This window comes from Falco biarmicus, chromosome 8 (assembly GCF_023638135.1).
Source record: "Falco biarmicus isolate bFalBia1 chromosome 8, bFalBia1.pri, whole genome shotgun sequence".
In the NCBI taxonomy this organism is placed as follows: Eukaryota; Metazoa; Chordata; class Aves; order Falconiformes; family Falconidae; genus Falco; species Falco biarmicus.
In genome coordinates this window covers 33257670-33273163 of record NC_079295.1, presented here as the reverse complement: position 1 = coordinate 33273163, position 15494 = coordinate 33257670, and the positions used below count along the sequence as shown (strand labels likewise).

General features: G+C 49.5%; 1 protein-coding gene across 5 annotated transcripts in view; it reads left to right on the top strand.

Moving 5' to 3' along the window:
- The window catches only part of HEG1 (heart development protein with EGF like domains 1), a 59431-nt gene that overhangs the window by 20604 nt on the left and 23333 nt on the right, over nt 1–15494 (top strand). For 3 of the 5 annotated variants that reach the window (XM_056349147.1, XM_056349149.1, XM_056349151.1), the window contains exons 2-13: nt 2246–2521; nt 3555–3785; nt 4162–4455; nt 5118–5315; nt 5814–6122; nt 6531–6845; nt 7919–8248; nt 9156–9464; nt 10122–10451; nt 11134–11433; nt 11970–12311; nt 13317–14681. In XM_056349147.1, coding sequence (XP_056205122.1) covers nt 2246–2521; nt 3555–3785; nt 4162–4455; nt 5118–5315; nt 5814–6122; nt 6531–6845; nt 7919–8248; nt 9156–9464; nt 10122–10451; nt 11134–11433; nt 11970–12311; nt 13317–14681 — 4599 coding nt within the window. The remainder of the gene's footprint in view (nt 1–2245; nt 2522–3554; nt 3786–4161; nt 4456–5117; nt 5316–5813; nt 6123–6530; nt 6846–7918; nt 8249–9155; nt 9465–10121; nt 10452–11133; nt 11434–11969; nt 12312–13316; nt 14682–15494) is intronic. The other 2 variants (XM_056349148.1, XM_056349150.1) reach the window with 2 other exon arrangements.

The window sequence follows — 15494 nt, the reverse complement described above, 5'->3', positions numbered from 1 at the left end:
AGCAGGCCTCCGGATGGCAGCGGCTGCCTGCTGTGCTCGGCATGGTGGGCATCACAGCTGCCAGTAAAGGCATCTGAGGGGTCGTGCTCCACTGCAGCTCTTGTCTCCTTGGGCCTTGTGGTGCTCAGACTCCCAGGATGAAATGTGGACTGTCTTACCTACATATCTCTTTTTTTCTCGGTGAGTTCCCACCGAAACTATTGCAGATGGATAGAAGAGACCACTCCCCAAATTGCCACTTTTGGTGTGGCAGGTATGGCCACCCCAAAGGAGACAGGCAAGGTGAGGAGGGGTAGGTGCCCGTGGGTGTTTTGCCGAGGCTAGGCTTTCTTACAGAAAGTGCTTGGAGGGGAAGGACAGACACGCAAGGCTTAACCCTCAACATCAGACCTTTTGGACAGAGATTGAGTGATGCCTTCAGCTGCTGCTGGTGTATCATCTGCGGCCCCGTTTGAGATGCCATATGTGTAACAGGCAGGACGTGTTCCATAGCCTGATGGATCTCTGAGCTGCAAAGTGGGGGGAGTTCCCCTCCCAAAAATATGTGACTTTGCTCACTTTCTTTCCAATTTCCCTCGCCAGCCTCCCATTTTGCCCGCTCAGACAGTGGAGTGTGCGCTGGGCTATTCCAGCCCAGAGATTGTGTTTTGATTACAAGGAAGATAGGCAAAGCGGGGGTCTTGCTAATTCAGGTGACACAACCATTATTTGAACTTGCTTTGACTTGTTGTGGGCTCTGACGAGCATCCGAGGCTGCAGTGCTGGCCAGGCCTCAGAGCTGGAACGTACATGGCAGGGACGGATGCTTCTGATTGTCATGTGATCGATATGCAGGGAAGTCCTGGTGCAGCCCTGGCTGGCACTGGGGGCTGGAGCCCCAATTCCTCTAGCAAATCTCACTGGAACTGCTCATGGCAGCTGCCACTAGATGCTCTGCTCCAGGCGGCATCAGACTGGATGGCAGACCCAAGGCTGAAGCTACAGCTGCCGCACCGGGTCCTGCTGCTGCTGGTGGTGGTCTGTGTTAATGATTGAGCTGAGAAGTTGGCTACTTCAGTCCTTGCTTAGGGCCCAGTTTGGGAACATGTTGATATTCGAGAGATGCACACGGCCATCTGTGCGCTTTTGGAGATCCTGTAAAGCATGTAATGCCTATTGATGTCCCTGGGAGAAGTAATTTTTTGGTCCATGAGATACAGCAGATGGTAGAAATGCAGAAGAAACTTGTGCAAAGAAGGGATGTGATCACTGCCGTGACACATCGGCACAGTGGGGAGTAAGTGGAGGGAGGGGAAGAGCTAGGTAAGCTAAAGGGTAATGCTGACTTGGGAATGAATATTTATTCTATAAATGCATTTATTCATTTTCTAATGAAATGAGAAAATTATTCTGGATGATAGGAGAGGTGGGAGTTTGGAGCAAGCTTTCCAGCAGGAGCAAGAGAACAGACTCAAGCACTTCAGGATGGAGCAGGGGCTCCGGCCATGTTCGCTTACAGAAAATGGACCTGATGATGCACAAACTTCATCTTGTTTCTTATGTTCTGGTAGACATTGATGTCGGATACACCAAAACGTCCATCACCTTGGGGTGCTTCAGCACCTGGAGGGCCAGTGTAATCCACACCATACATTGATGTCTTCTTCCCGGTGCCTTGTGGTGGCTGGACGGCTTATGCCAGCCCTCCTGTTTGCCTGGTGGTTCTTGGCCAACTTCGTGCTAGCTCTCTGGAGGCGATGGGATTCAAGGTCAGGCATCCAGCCAGCACGGCCTGAGCAGAGAGAGGGGGAGAGCTGTGAGTCCCTCGCGCCATCACTATGGCCTCGGGTTGGGGCACATGGGCTGTGCTGGGCGCCAGCTGGCCATCAGCTCTGCAGACCTACACTGTCCTCCCGTGGACTCCACTCTGCATGTGTCTCCATTGCTTACTTGTTTAAGACTCTTTTTGCTCCTGTAAAGATTTTTTTTTCTCCTAACACACACACACACACAAACCAATCCGAAAAACCACGGGGGTGCTGAATTGAATTAACCTTGTGCACAAAGGTGGGTTTTGGCATTTGGCCTTGCAGACCAATCTGATTTTCACTGGTGTGAATCCAAAAATAAATTTCATGTCTGTGTTTTGATTATGCAAAATTTTCTCTAGTGTAAATGAGATCAGAGCTTGGCCTCGGTGTCCAAGCTGAGCCTGCATGTCCAGCGCTGATGGGATTTTAGTTTTTTTTCTTGTTTTTCCTTTCAGTCATTGAAAGCAGCCATCAGGCGAGAAGTTCAGATACAGAGATGAGGACTTCTGGTGCTCTTGTGGACAGCATGGAGCTGGTAACAATGCTGGCTGGGAGCAGGGAGCGGGCATTGCTGCCTACAAGACACAGTGTGGTGCCGGCAGCAAGCAAGGTCGTGGGACACATTGGTCCCCCCTCCAGTGATGGGGATGTCACCCCACCAGGAGCAGGACCACCAGAGAGCCCATCTGCTGGGACAGACACCCACCTGCCTGCCCGCAGCCATCCTCCTGGTGAGTTTTATGGATGTGAGAGCCCCTGTTTGCCCCACCCAGACCATGGACCCAGAATAGCTGGTGCGTTAAGAAGTATTCCTGCCCTACTGACTAGAAATTCAGATTTTGGGAAGAAATCAAATCACAGGAAAGCTGGGGTTTTTTGTGGTTTTTTTTTCCAATGCTACAATGAAAATGCTTCTTGGGAGCTGCCATTGTCATTTTTCACCACTCAGCAGCACCCCAGAGAGTCCTGCCCATCCATGGAGCTTGTAGGTTGTGCACAGAGCGGAGACCCCTGGGCATCCCCACACATCCTCCCAGGAGGAGCTGAACCCCATTGTGAACCCAACCTAGATTATAACTACCCGAGCTAAAAATACCTGACTAACTGCATTGTGATTCGTAGCTGAGGTTCTCGCGTGGAAATCATGCAGGTGAACACTTACCTTTGGGGTCGTTCATAAGCTTTACCACATTTGGTGGGACTGTGTTCCTGAGTAAACCCATGTACTTTTTTAAGCATGCACTAAAGTAAAACCTGTTTCCCACAGCAGCAGGACAAGGCTGTGCTGATTGCCCTGTCCCCCCTTCAGTTTTTTTCTTAATAGTCCCAGATGAAATAAGTGTCTTGCTGAGTTAGGAGCATAGAGGTTTTCTTTGATTTTTTTAATTCCTCAGTTTTTTTCCTGCTTAGGGACTAGAGTATGGAGCTAGCATGCCCAAGCTGCCAGCTGCTGGCTGTCCTGGCATAAGCTCCTTACTGCCTTCTACGTTTACTTTTTTTAAAAAAAATCTGGATTTCTTTTGCCACACACAAATGACGACAAATTTTGAAATACACATTTTTTTTTTGTGACAGAAACCCTCTGTTCCCAGCAGTCTCTCATGTGCTCTGTGTTAAGAAGAGGAAACCCGGGGGATGCAGTTGTGACCCTACCTATTGTGCATGGTCGGGCTGGGTACCACAGCGGGTGATGCTGCTGCAACCCCAGCTGAGAAAAATTAACTTGTCCAGCGGGAACATGACTCTCTCTGCATTGCTTTCCAGCTGCTGGAAGCCAACACCATGCTGCGGGCAGCCAGGAGAGAGGCAAGAGGGCTCTGGCTTCCCCCAGCACCCCTGCAGCTGCCAAGGGGACGCTGCTGGTTTTGGCAGCTGTCACCACTGATTCGCCTGAGAGGACACTGGGCAGGCGCCCCGGGGCCTGGGAGGTGATGGGGTTTGACAACTCAATGAGGACAGTGCTGCTGCCTTCATCCACGGAGACCCATCACCCAGGTGAGCCATCCCAGTTCAGCCTGGGAACAAGGTGGATGCTGTTCCCTGGGGACATTAGGCATTGGTTAAGCCTGGCTCTCCTGCACTGCCAGAGCTTTGTGTGCTGGGTCCAGCCCTCCATCCCCACCGTGTGCTCAGGGCAGTTTTCTGGCTTGCTTCATGCGTAAGGGTGGAGAGAAGGATCCGTAAGGCTTCTCCTGGCCTTGAAAATTATCAGTGAATCGGTGCAGCTCCCGAACGCAAAGTTGCTGTAGACAGAGTACAGGCCAGGGGACTGTGGGCTGTGGGGGCAGATGGAGAGTGTCAGCGGAGGATGTTGGGTGGGCAGCTCAGCCTGTCTCTGACCTCTCATTTGCTTTCCCCCATTGCCTTGCAGGCACTGGTGGCCCCTCTCGACCGGTGAGCGGCTGGGTGGGCACAGAGCTGCCTGGCAGCCCTCCCACAGGCACTGCAGCCACTTCACCCAGCCCCTTGGGGAGCGGCGGGGGGACTCTGCAGCCCCTCCCCAGCACCCATCTCCCTGGCTCTCCAGAACAGCCCCAGGCCTCCCCCCAGGCTTCCAGTACCCAGCCTGGTGCAAACCACATCATGCTACACCCCAGGGATGTCACGGGGGACTACACAAGCCCTTCGCTCACAGCATCACCTGCCATGGACAGCACTTTTGGAGGTGAGCTTTGCTGGCCTATGGTTTTGTTTTTAGCTTTAAAAAGCCTTTATGTAGTTATTTCTTTCTTGAAACAGAGAAGATGATGTGTTTTGCACATGCTTTTTCTCTGTTTGTTACTATCTGGATGGTTAGCTGAAATTCCCTGCTGAAAACATGAAAAAGCAATGAGAAAAATAATTTGGTCTAAAAAGCCCCAACATTTTCCATGTGAAAAGAAAAAAAAGGTCTTTGGGCCTCATCGCTGTGTTTTCTGCAGGGTGGGCAACTGCAGCTGCAGAATATCTCACCTGGTTCAGTGCCAGCTGCAGAACAAAGGCGGGGTCCCAGCCCCACCTGAGCTGTGCCCCCCCCGACTGGTGCTGCGGTGGGGTGTTGGGTTGGTAACCCACGCTCATGGCCACGTGGGGTGGGTTTGCTCTTGGCTAGACAGGGTGAGATGTCTGTGCCTCAATGACCTGTACAGGACAACAAACCCAGGATCCCTGGGCTCCATGGCTTCCCCTCATTTGCTTTTCAAGCAGCCAGTTTCTGGTGTTCTCAGAAACGGAGACTTTGCCCCACTGCACATGAACTTATGGAAACCTCCATGTTGCCGGGTTCTTATTCTGGGAGCCAACGCATCTCCAGGGTTCTCATGTTGACACATCCCTTCTCTGTCACAGCTGCTGGGCACAGCGTTAGGGCTGCAGAAGACCCAAGGTCTGGTGTCAGAAGGACAGCACCAGGCTCTGCAGCTCAGCCCCTGGCCTTGAAGCCCTCCTCGGTGGCCCCAGCATGGGGACGTTTCCCCAGGCCCTCCATGGAGCACCAGCTTGCCCCTTCTCACCCAGCTTTGGAAAGCACTGCCGCGGGGGAGCTCGGTTAGTCTATGATTTGTTGGTTTACCCTATTTTGTGCTTCTTTAAGCATTTTTCCCCATGTCCTGTTAAGCCCTGGGATGTGTAGCAAGCTGGAGGCTCATACAGGAACATGGCCGTGGGCAGGTTTCCCCCTTTTGCTGTCTGATGCATGGTCAAGCTACAAAAAATACTAAGAGAGCCTGGGCTGATTTCCACGAGCCTTAGAGCAAAGGTGGGATGTAAAGGCAAGTCCGTGCAGTCCTCGTCCCGTGGGATTTCGTGCTGGCCGAGCCACCTTGGCTCTCACAGAGCTGTGCTGCCCTGGCATTGAGCCCTGAGTTTTGTGCTAGGTCTTCCTGTGGTGAGGGGATTCATACCTTTCCAAAAGAGCACTTTGTCCAGATTGAAAACTTCCTATGCTTAATGTCCATATGTGCGCTGTAAGCATCTGGGAAGAAAATGGATCCATCTGTTTATAATTTCATATGTATAAATCCAGATTTTTTTATTGTGCCGTAGCCATTGGAAGCAGCTATGAGCCATCCAACATCTCAGCCACAGAGGGAAGAGTTTCGGATTTCCCTGCCGCCAGCACCTCTGTTTCCACAACAGCCACCAAGGATGGAGGGAGGACGTTAAGGTCTCTGCCAGCCGGCACCAAGCTGGCTGATGGAGCAGAGATTGCCACCTCTGGTACTGAAATCATGGACTCTTCAAACCAGACCTGGTCCCCTGGGATGTCTTTGGGTGCCCAAGGTGGTGGTGGCAGAGGTACCACAGATCTACTGCTCACGGACTCGCCGTCTGTTTCAGAAAGTGCTTCCATGAGTGAGTTTTGATAGCTAGCTGTATAACTCAGATCATTATTTAAAGACTCTTTATAAACAAAATACATCCTTTTTATTTTAAAGAAAGGAGGAATAATATTGTATTTGGCACATTCTGTACGTTTAAAAACATTTCACAGAAATGAAAGTATGGATAAATATTATTCTTGTTGGAAGAGGAGGATAGATTTTCCTTGAACTTTCAGTTGAATTTTGCAAGCAGTAACTTCAGGAGTTCCTATATGGAGACCTTTTTTTTCCCCTGTCTTAATGATTTCCTAGTATTAAATATTTCCGTATTGAATATTCACACACACGTTGACTACATCTACTGATAGAGGGATGAAACCTACCCGACTGTTTTCATTTATGTGTATGCAGTTTTACATTTCTTTTCTCCTTTCTCTAGCCTCTAGCAGCAATTATGAACCCAAGAACATCCCAGCTGCAGAGGAGGCGACCCTGCGTTTGGACACCCAGGATGCTGACATGCCCAGTGTGCCAGCAGGGGCACCGGGGTCCCACACAAGTGGCCACACAGCCAGTGTGGCAAGCGACTTTGTCACCAGCACCAAACCCACCAGCTCTTTGGGGAGGACCTTCTCCTCCTTGGGGGCCAGGACACACCATCCTAACAGCTCACGGGAAGACACCGATCTCCTGTCGCCTCCCGGGGAGCCTTTGCTCACAAGCTCCCTCTCTGCCTCTGAAAGTACTTCCAGAGGTAAACCTGTTAGTCTGAAAGTTGGCTGCTTCAGGGCTGGGTGAGATTTTGCATCCCCGTGCTGTTTTTCTTCAGATATGGCCACCAGTCACTATTGGATACATGGATATTTTTATTACTGGCTGCATCAGGCTGGCAGCGGGGCTGGTGGGAAGGGTGGGACTGGATCGCAGTTTTGGGTGAAAAAGCGCAAAACATCGATGTCCTCGCTGCTAATGAAACTCCCATGCTGGGAAAAGCAGCCACTGGTTAGAAATATGTGCATGTACTTTTTCCCTGCCAGAGACACTTTTGCTGGGGATTTGCAGCTGTCGCCTGGCGCAGCATCTGCCATGCAGGCTGGTCTGTAAGAGAGGCAGCATTTTGGGGGTCCCCACAGCCACGACAGTGCTGACTTGCCCTGTGCCCTTGAAGTGGTCTCCAGTGAGCTCTACCCCCCATGCACCATTAATTCACAGTTAAGCCCATTGCTTTGCAAGTGGTAGTGCAGCTCCTGCTCCTGGTGAGCTAGTGGAATATTGGCATCGCCGGGGTGCGGCCTGGGGGAGCCCTGGGGCAGCATGCCTGCTAGACTTGGGGTAAAGCTGGCTGGGGTGAGCACCAGGCTGGGGCATTTCTGAGCATCATACGGGTGAGGCTGTGTCCAGCCCTGTGTGGCTGGTGCTGGGTGAGGGGCTCAGCCCCATGGCCGTGCCATCAGCCTGGTGCTGAGGTGGCAGCTGGAGTCTCTGGCTTGCCACTAGAAAACCTAACCCAGGCCTGTTTTAGCTCATCCTCCAGATTTGGCTTGAAGTTACAGGTGTACACTCCTGATTTCAGCTTGAAAGAGCTGAAATGAGTAAGTCAGGTTTTGTGCACGGCCTGCAGTTAAAAACCATGGGTTTAAGTTGAGATTTCATGGCCTTTTGTAAGCCACATGTGCTTGAACATAAGGGATTCACCTCTTTGCAGAGCTTGAGAACTTGGTCTATTCAGTTTCTTAATGAACAGTATAAAAATGTACATTACACAAACAATCCCTCAAATGTATAGCTTTACATGTATAATTCCAACCTGATTTTCTTGTGTCTTAGGTGTCAGAAGCAGCCACCAAGCAGTTAACAGCTCAGCAACAGAGAAGAACCCCCTTGCTTCCTCTCCCACCAGCGTCTTCATCTCAGCCACGGCCACTGGCAGCGGGAGGCCCCCGAGCTCGGCCACAGGCAGCAGCTGGTGGGCAGCAGAAGTCTCTACTTCCAGTACTGGCACGTACAGGACCCTGGGCACCATCCAGCCCTCATCCGTGTCTTCTGTGAGAGACACCTACGAAGTTCGTGGGCCCAGAGAAATCACGGATTTCACTGAGAGGGTGGCAGACTCATCGCTAACGCACTCTCACTCCCCTTCGGAAGGTCCTTCCCCAGGTGAGCTCAAGTTAGAAGTGAAATACCCTTTTCCCTGTAAGCAAACAGAGGACTGTTACTGTATCTTGCACTTGCCTGACTTTTCTGTTATGCAGAATGTATTGTTTGAAAGGATGTAGCGTGATTTAGTCTCTGAAATATTTCAGTTCTTGCTTGACCAAAAAATGTGGTTTGGGTTTTTTACAGAAAGGGCACATGTGTGGGAAGTTTCATTAAGCCAAGAAAAATAATTAACTTCCAAATCACGATTCTGTTTTTACTATCTCCAGTTGTTATCTCTATTTTATAGGCAAGAGTACTAAGCAAACAAGGGTTAGATCATGTCCCTACAGCCCCAGGGACTGGAGTTCAGTTCCTGCCCTCTGTCCTAACACCTTGGACCATGCTGCTTCCCCGAAATTGAACGAATTCAACAAATTTAAGGCAGCTTGGAATGTGATCTCTGAGGTCTTTTATGCCACGGTTTGGTCCCAGACCCTGCTGCGGTGCTGAAGTGGTGCGATCCCCCTGATCCTCTTTCTTCAAACTTTTTCTCTAAGGCCTTCATGCCACCCAGCGTAGTGCCTTGTCTGAACTGATTTCCAGGCTTTTCTGGGTTGTTACAGCACTTGTTTGTTCTAGCAGCGTGGCGTGCACTCGGGCACATAATGGTGAAATCAAGTGCACAACATTATAAGTTCAACAGTTTTTTTATATTAGCACTTTTCTCAGCATCAAACCATGTTTTTTAGAAGACAGATTTCAATAGGAAGGATTCATGTCTTTGAAAATTTCCTATTTTCTCTGGATTGACATCTTTTCTCTATTTTCTACTTGCTGCCTCTGGGGGTTACTGGAAGAAAGCTCATTTGTTTATTTATAATTTCACATGTGTAAAAATGTAAATTGTTTCTTTATCACGTCTTAGCTACTGGAAGCAGCCATGTGTCACTCAGCATCCTGTCAACAGAGAGAAGAACTTATTTCCCTACCAACAGCACCTCCGTTTCCACAGCAGCCACCAAGGGTGGAGGGAGGACGTTAAGATCTCTGTCAGCCAGCACCAGGCTGGCCCAAACAACAGAGATTTCCACCGCTGGTACAGAAACCATCAGCTCTCCAGACCATACCTCATCCTCTTTGGGTGCCCAGGGTGGTGCTGGCAGAGGTGCCACCGTGTCATCCACGGACCTTTTGCTCACAAGCTCACCAACTGCTTCAGAAAGTACTTCCCCAGGTGAGCTCTGACTGTCCTGTGGGGCTTCTTCCTGTAGATCTCAAACATCTGCTCTGTATGGAGGAGTGAGGGCATGCTAGAAGGTGTTAGAGAATGGCATTGGGCATTATGGAGGGAAATTTCAACTTCCAGAGAAAAATGCATTAGCGGTTTTTTGCATTTAGTTACAAGAAAAACTCAGCCTTACCGCAAGAGCAGTCCTGTGGCCAAGCAGGAGGCCACACCAGTCATTCCTGACTACCACCCAGGGGTGCAAACGCTATATTTACTGGTGCCATAGAAGCCTGCTGTGCTATGTTTTGAGTGTCGGGGTGTCAGGTGCCGCTGTAACCCTGCCTCGCTCACTGCTGGTGCTGTGGTGGCAGTGTGGGCACGTGGGCCCCGCAGCTGGACCGCGGTGCTGGAAACTGTGGCAGGGCAGCAAACCCAGCAGTGCCCCCATGACTTATTCTAGTGCCTTCTTCAGGGTGTCCTCCTGTGAGCAGCAGAGTCATGCACCAGCAAGGGTTGTGTCTTCACAGTTAGCATTTTCTCTGGGTTTAGATCTTCCGTCATGTCACATCTGTGCCATCAGCCTAAGGGTGGTGGTGGAAGAGAGCATGCCCACCTCTTTCTAGCTTAGGGTGTATAACTCCATTTTGCTTTGCCCTTTCTCAGCAGAAGGGGCCTCAGCAACAGGAGGACGCCTGCCCGATGCTCCTCTCACCAGTACACCCAGATCAGTGATAACCACCAGTGGTGGGGAGAGGAGCACAGCACCCATGTCAGACACTCGTGCTGCATCCAGCATGGCAGGGAGCTCTGCTCCCGCTCCACCCCACACCAGCTCCATGGACGTGGTCCTTCTGCCATCCTCATCAGCAGCAGAGCCTGGGAGGCAGAGCAATGCTTCACAGAGCAGTGCTGGACCTGGTGAGCTTCCAACAAAGCCGCTGCCTGCATTTTCTCCCAGAATTTCAGTGCCTTCACCTTCACCAAGTGCTTCAGGTGTGTCTTGTGGTTTTCCAGTTTGTGTGGAGGACATCCCATCCCCTCACCCCCGGTCCGAGCTCCCACTCTCCCTTTCCTAGTTTTAAACTAGATGTGCCTTTTTAGTAAGCCAGATGTATGGCGAAGGGCATCTGAGCACTGTGTGGCTGGTGAGGTACTTGCCTCACAGCACTTGGGGCAGCGCTTCCCATGTTGGGAGCTAGATGGCCAGGCAGCTCTTCTGGCTGCCGTGGAGCCTTGACCTCCGCCCTCAAGCTGGGGGAGCCTAGCATGAGATGTGGCAGGGGATCAACAGACTTTTTGCGTTTCATTATCTCCCAGTTATTGTGCTTCAGCCTCAGCTCTGCTGCCAGGGTCACACCAGAGCTGGTTTGAAACCCACTGGTCCACCCAAGGGAATTTTCTGCAGGACGTTCAAGGGCAGGACCTACCTCCCTGCCACTGTTCTCCTTCAGAAATGCCATGCTCCCCAGTCTGTTTTATTTTTCTGATGTTAAAGTACAGATTGCCTGGGAACACCACTTAGCAAATAAGTGATGCTGGTCACCAAGTGCCACCTCCACTGTGGAGATAGAAATACTCAGATTTTAGTCCCTATACAGGCCTCAGAGGTATTATTAATATACAAAATAAGTATTTTTTGTATATATCTATGTATATCTCTGCTTTGCAATTCCAGAGAGAGGAAGAAGAGTTTCTGGTGTTCCTACTGAGACCGTGTATGTCTTGACCACACTCTCCAGCCACAAGAAGGAGACATCTCAGGCTGTAGCTAGCCGTGGCACGTGGGGCACAACGGCAGAAAGCCCCATGTCTCACCCAGACACAGCAGAGGAGTCCCACACCGGCCCCCTCCTGTCCTCCACGGCATGGCCTGGAGTGGGACATGTCTCGTCTGGCCGAGCAGGGTACCCAGAGCCCAAGGTCACCATTTCATCCAGGGTCTCTACCTACTTCTTAGCCACCAGCGAACCTTCCAGTGAGTTTTTCTGAACTCTGCGATGGCATTTGAATTTGAAAAAAACCCACTGCCTCTCCCTTCCCCTCTTCCGTGGGGCTGCTATGACTGCCAACACGTGTCAGAGCTGTTGTGGGTGTTGTGGGGAGAATTTGTAAGTGGTGGTGATTCTGCTCCTTGGAGTTGTGTAACTACAGCTGTTGATGCTTAACAAAAACTCTCAGGAATGCGATGTGTAGCTTCTTGCTGTAGGACACATATACTACCTGCCTGTGTTGGGGCAATAATTATAAATAACATAAATATGCCATTATGACTCTAATGGTACTGATTGTCCTTCTGTATTTGGACAGTCCTGTTTCTTTGGAGTAGGCTTTGTGTGTTAAATCCATATTTAAGGTGATAGATATATGAGATCTACTTAATCTGTATTTAATCCGTGTTTATCTGCACAATGTTATTGATATGCATATGCAAACAGAACTATTGTAGGGCTCACAAGTGCTCTCTGCTCTGAGATGATAAAATCAGATGCCTGCTTTTCAATCCCATTCCAGCCGTGGGCAGCAGCCACCACTCCCTAAGCAGCTTGAGTGCCAAGGAAAGTGTGTCCAGCCCCGTCACTGGTCCTGCATACGGTACATCCGCATCTGCCGGTGGTGTGGAGAGGATGCTGCACTCGGTGTCGGACGATGCGCTGGCTGGTGCCATGGAGCACTCCACTTCCTACGCTGAAACTGCCAGCTCTCCTGGGTCAGCTCAGCTGGTGGCCGTGGAGCAGAGTGGGACAGCAAATGCCTCTGCCAGCAGTGTGGGCTTCACGGGCTTTGCGACAGAGACGCTCTTCACACATTCTTCCAAGATACCCACTGACTCTTCTTTCCAGAACGATCTCACAGGTAAGCTCATGTCTGCCAGTGTACGCTGCGGGGCGCGGGGAAGTTCACTTTGTCCTGCGTATAATTACCTGTGTTGCGTACATAGTTCTCCTTCATTAGTACATGCAATGCCACCTGCAGGTTCACTCAGGAGAATGTTTTCATCAAAGAACTCAAAGCCAAACCCCACTTAGCTGGAAAATCGTTCCAGAAGGGAACCCATGAACCCAAACAGGGATGCTCTCCTGTTTTGATGGCCACATTATTTTTTTGCATCCCAACTGGTTTCTTTTGGGTTATGCTTTCACGAGTGTTTCACGATGACCTAAGTCAATTGTAGAATTAACATTTTCAATACCCTGGTTTTTACTTTTAAAGGTTACTGAACTTAGCTGTACATCTGAAATTTGTATTATAATATGTAAGATTTGCTGCACCTTTTATGCTGAATGATCTGAATTTTTGGCAGACTGATGTGCTAGTTGTTTAGGATTTCCTGACTGCAAAGTTTTCAATCATGAGTTCATGATAAACTGCAAATTAACATAATGTAATAATTTCATCCTGCAGAGGCATGAAGTTCGCTGTGTCTAAAAACAAATTGACTGAATAAGTCGGATGTTCTTTAGTTGGGAACGGAGTATAAGAGGGAGGGGATATAAGTTTTCTAAATTATGAGTGATAAAAAGAACAGATGGGTTTTCCTGCTTAGCTTGCCACAAAATATCATGGAATGGTAGGTGCTCAATCACGTTAGAAAAGCAATACTGGAAGAACAGTATTTTAGAAACCTACATGTTTCATGGGAGCCTTGTGTCTATCCGAGTTTACCAATTTAGAATCTAGTAAGGAGTGCAGAAGACTCCTAATTGGATACCATGCTTGGATGGTGCTCCAAATTTTGAGAAGAGCACAGGCCAATTCACAGACAGAGTGTTTCATGTATTTAGCAAGTGATTTTAATACGACATCTAAATACTTTCATATTACTTTGTCTTTCTAATACATTTTGTCCTTTTACTCCAGGCTTTTCAAGTAGCCATCAGCCAGTCAGTAGTGTCGATGCTGAGAAAAGGACCTCGGTTTCTCATACGGATGGCACGTACATTTCAACCACATATACCAGAGGAGGAGAAAGGACCCTCCTATCTATCTCGAATAGCAGCACCTCTGCTGAGTCCTCAGAAAGTTCCACCTTTTTTACTGAAATTTCCAATCCTTCTGATTCATCAAAATCTTCTGTGGCACAGGGCAGGAGGGGCAATGTATCCAGTGATGGCAGTTTCATGGAACCATCTACAGAGCCATTGCTGGTACACTCTTCCAAACTGTTGACTTCTGCTTCTGCAGGCAGCATACAAAACACAACTCTCTTCAACACTGACTCTGAGTTGCTGACCACTAGCCCGTCATCTCTGTCTTCATCAGCACTTCCAGCCTCTTCCTCACTCTCGTTGCTGCATCACTTGCCGTCATCAACACCACCACCAACTGATCTGTTTACATCATCAGAACCATCTGAGCCGTTCTCGCCCTCTGTGTTGGCATCTTCACCCCCTCTGCAGGCTTTGTCATCCTCCTTGCCCACTTCCTCATCGCTTTCCCCATCTTATTCATTAGCATCTTTATTGCCCCTGTTTTCATCACCAACATCCATCTCGCAGTCCAATGATAGTGATCAAGCAAGCACCTCTGTAGCTACAGCTGTGGTCAGGCAGGTGCCCTCCACAGCTGCCGTGGCTGGGAGCTCGCCCAGAGGGACCAACAAACACAATGTCATGCGTCAGCCCCAAAATAGCACCACCTTCACCTCCTCTGGCTCTTCTTTCCCTACGGTGCCCATGGAACAGCTTGGTGGACGCATTGTATCCATGTCCACTCCTGCGACTGTAAAGGAGACTGCCTCTCTGGGAGCCACCACTGCCCAGGGGGGCAGCTTCGGGAAAGCAACGCCACTGCTCACCATGGCCAGCGATGCCTCACGGTCTGGACCAACGGAGGCACCCCTTAGTTCCTCACCAAGTGCAACAAACCACAGCATCATTGTCCCTGCAGTGGCACAGACCACGGTGAAACCTCCTGTGCTGACAACGGCGGCCAGTCACCAGCCAACCTCAGGTGATGCTAGCACTGTGAAAGACCACAGTGCTCAAACACCCACTGCCACAAAGCACATGTATACCACTGGTGAAAGCACAGAAGCTGTGGATCCCACCACTGCAAGGCCTCATAAAGTCACTGAGGAAAACACCCCTGTTACGAGTTCTTCTGAAGCCCCTGCAACCAGCAAGACCACTGTGACCACTGTAACTACTTTGGCTGCTACCAAACCAACCACCATTCCTCCATCAAGCAGCACGACTGGGCTGAGGATGTCATCTCCAGCAACAGGTAACATGTCTAATGGCACTCATCAGTCGTGGGGCCAGGGATGAGGGGGGCAGGAGTGCCTGGCTCCCCCTTCTAGGGTCTTTAAAGGGTTATGTATGTATGTATGTATGTATGTATGACAGGTCTGTTGTCAGCAGGGTTTGAGGATAAGAGCTCGGTCTCCATGTTGATATTTTTAAGAGTTTAACAACCAAGCTGAACTTCTGGAAGAGGGTGAACGTTTTGGTGAGCGTTTCTGATCGAAACTTTAAGCTGAAATTTGAGATTTTTAAGAAAATAAAGCTGCCCTTCTAGGTAAATGTAGGATGCATTTTGTGCTTGTTGATCGATTGACAATATCAACTGATATTGATCGATATCTATCTTATTCATGAGGAAAGAAGGTTGGCCAGCACTTGATGTTTCTGTCGGAACACCTTCTGTTATTACAACCTATGGTCATTTTCTCCCCACTAAATAATCTCCTACTCAAGGGCCTGTTGCTTCTCCTGGTAGGCTATGTATCATAGTCCCGATGAGTGTGTTGTTACAATCATTTACTACCACTGCCAGGCTCCTTATCTTCTCAAGTAAATGTATTGACTGAAGTTTTATATTAATGGGAATTGACTGTGTGTTTAAAGTTCAGGAGCCTGGCCCTTCTGCCACTGTGGGATATTGTGAGTGCTAATTGCATTAATGTCAGTGAAATACTGGCAACAGTATATATTACATCCAATAATTAAATATTTAAAGGTTATTTCTCAGGCTAATTTGCTTTAATTCTAGCTATGGCTTCTTGCAAAAAAAAAAAATATCACTGTAGGGTAATGC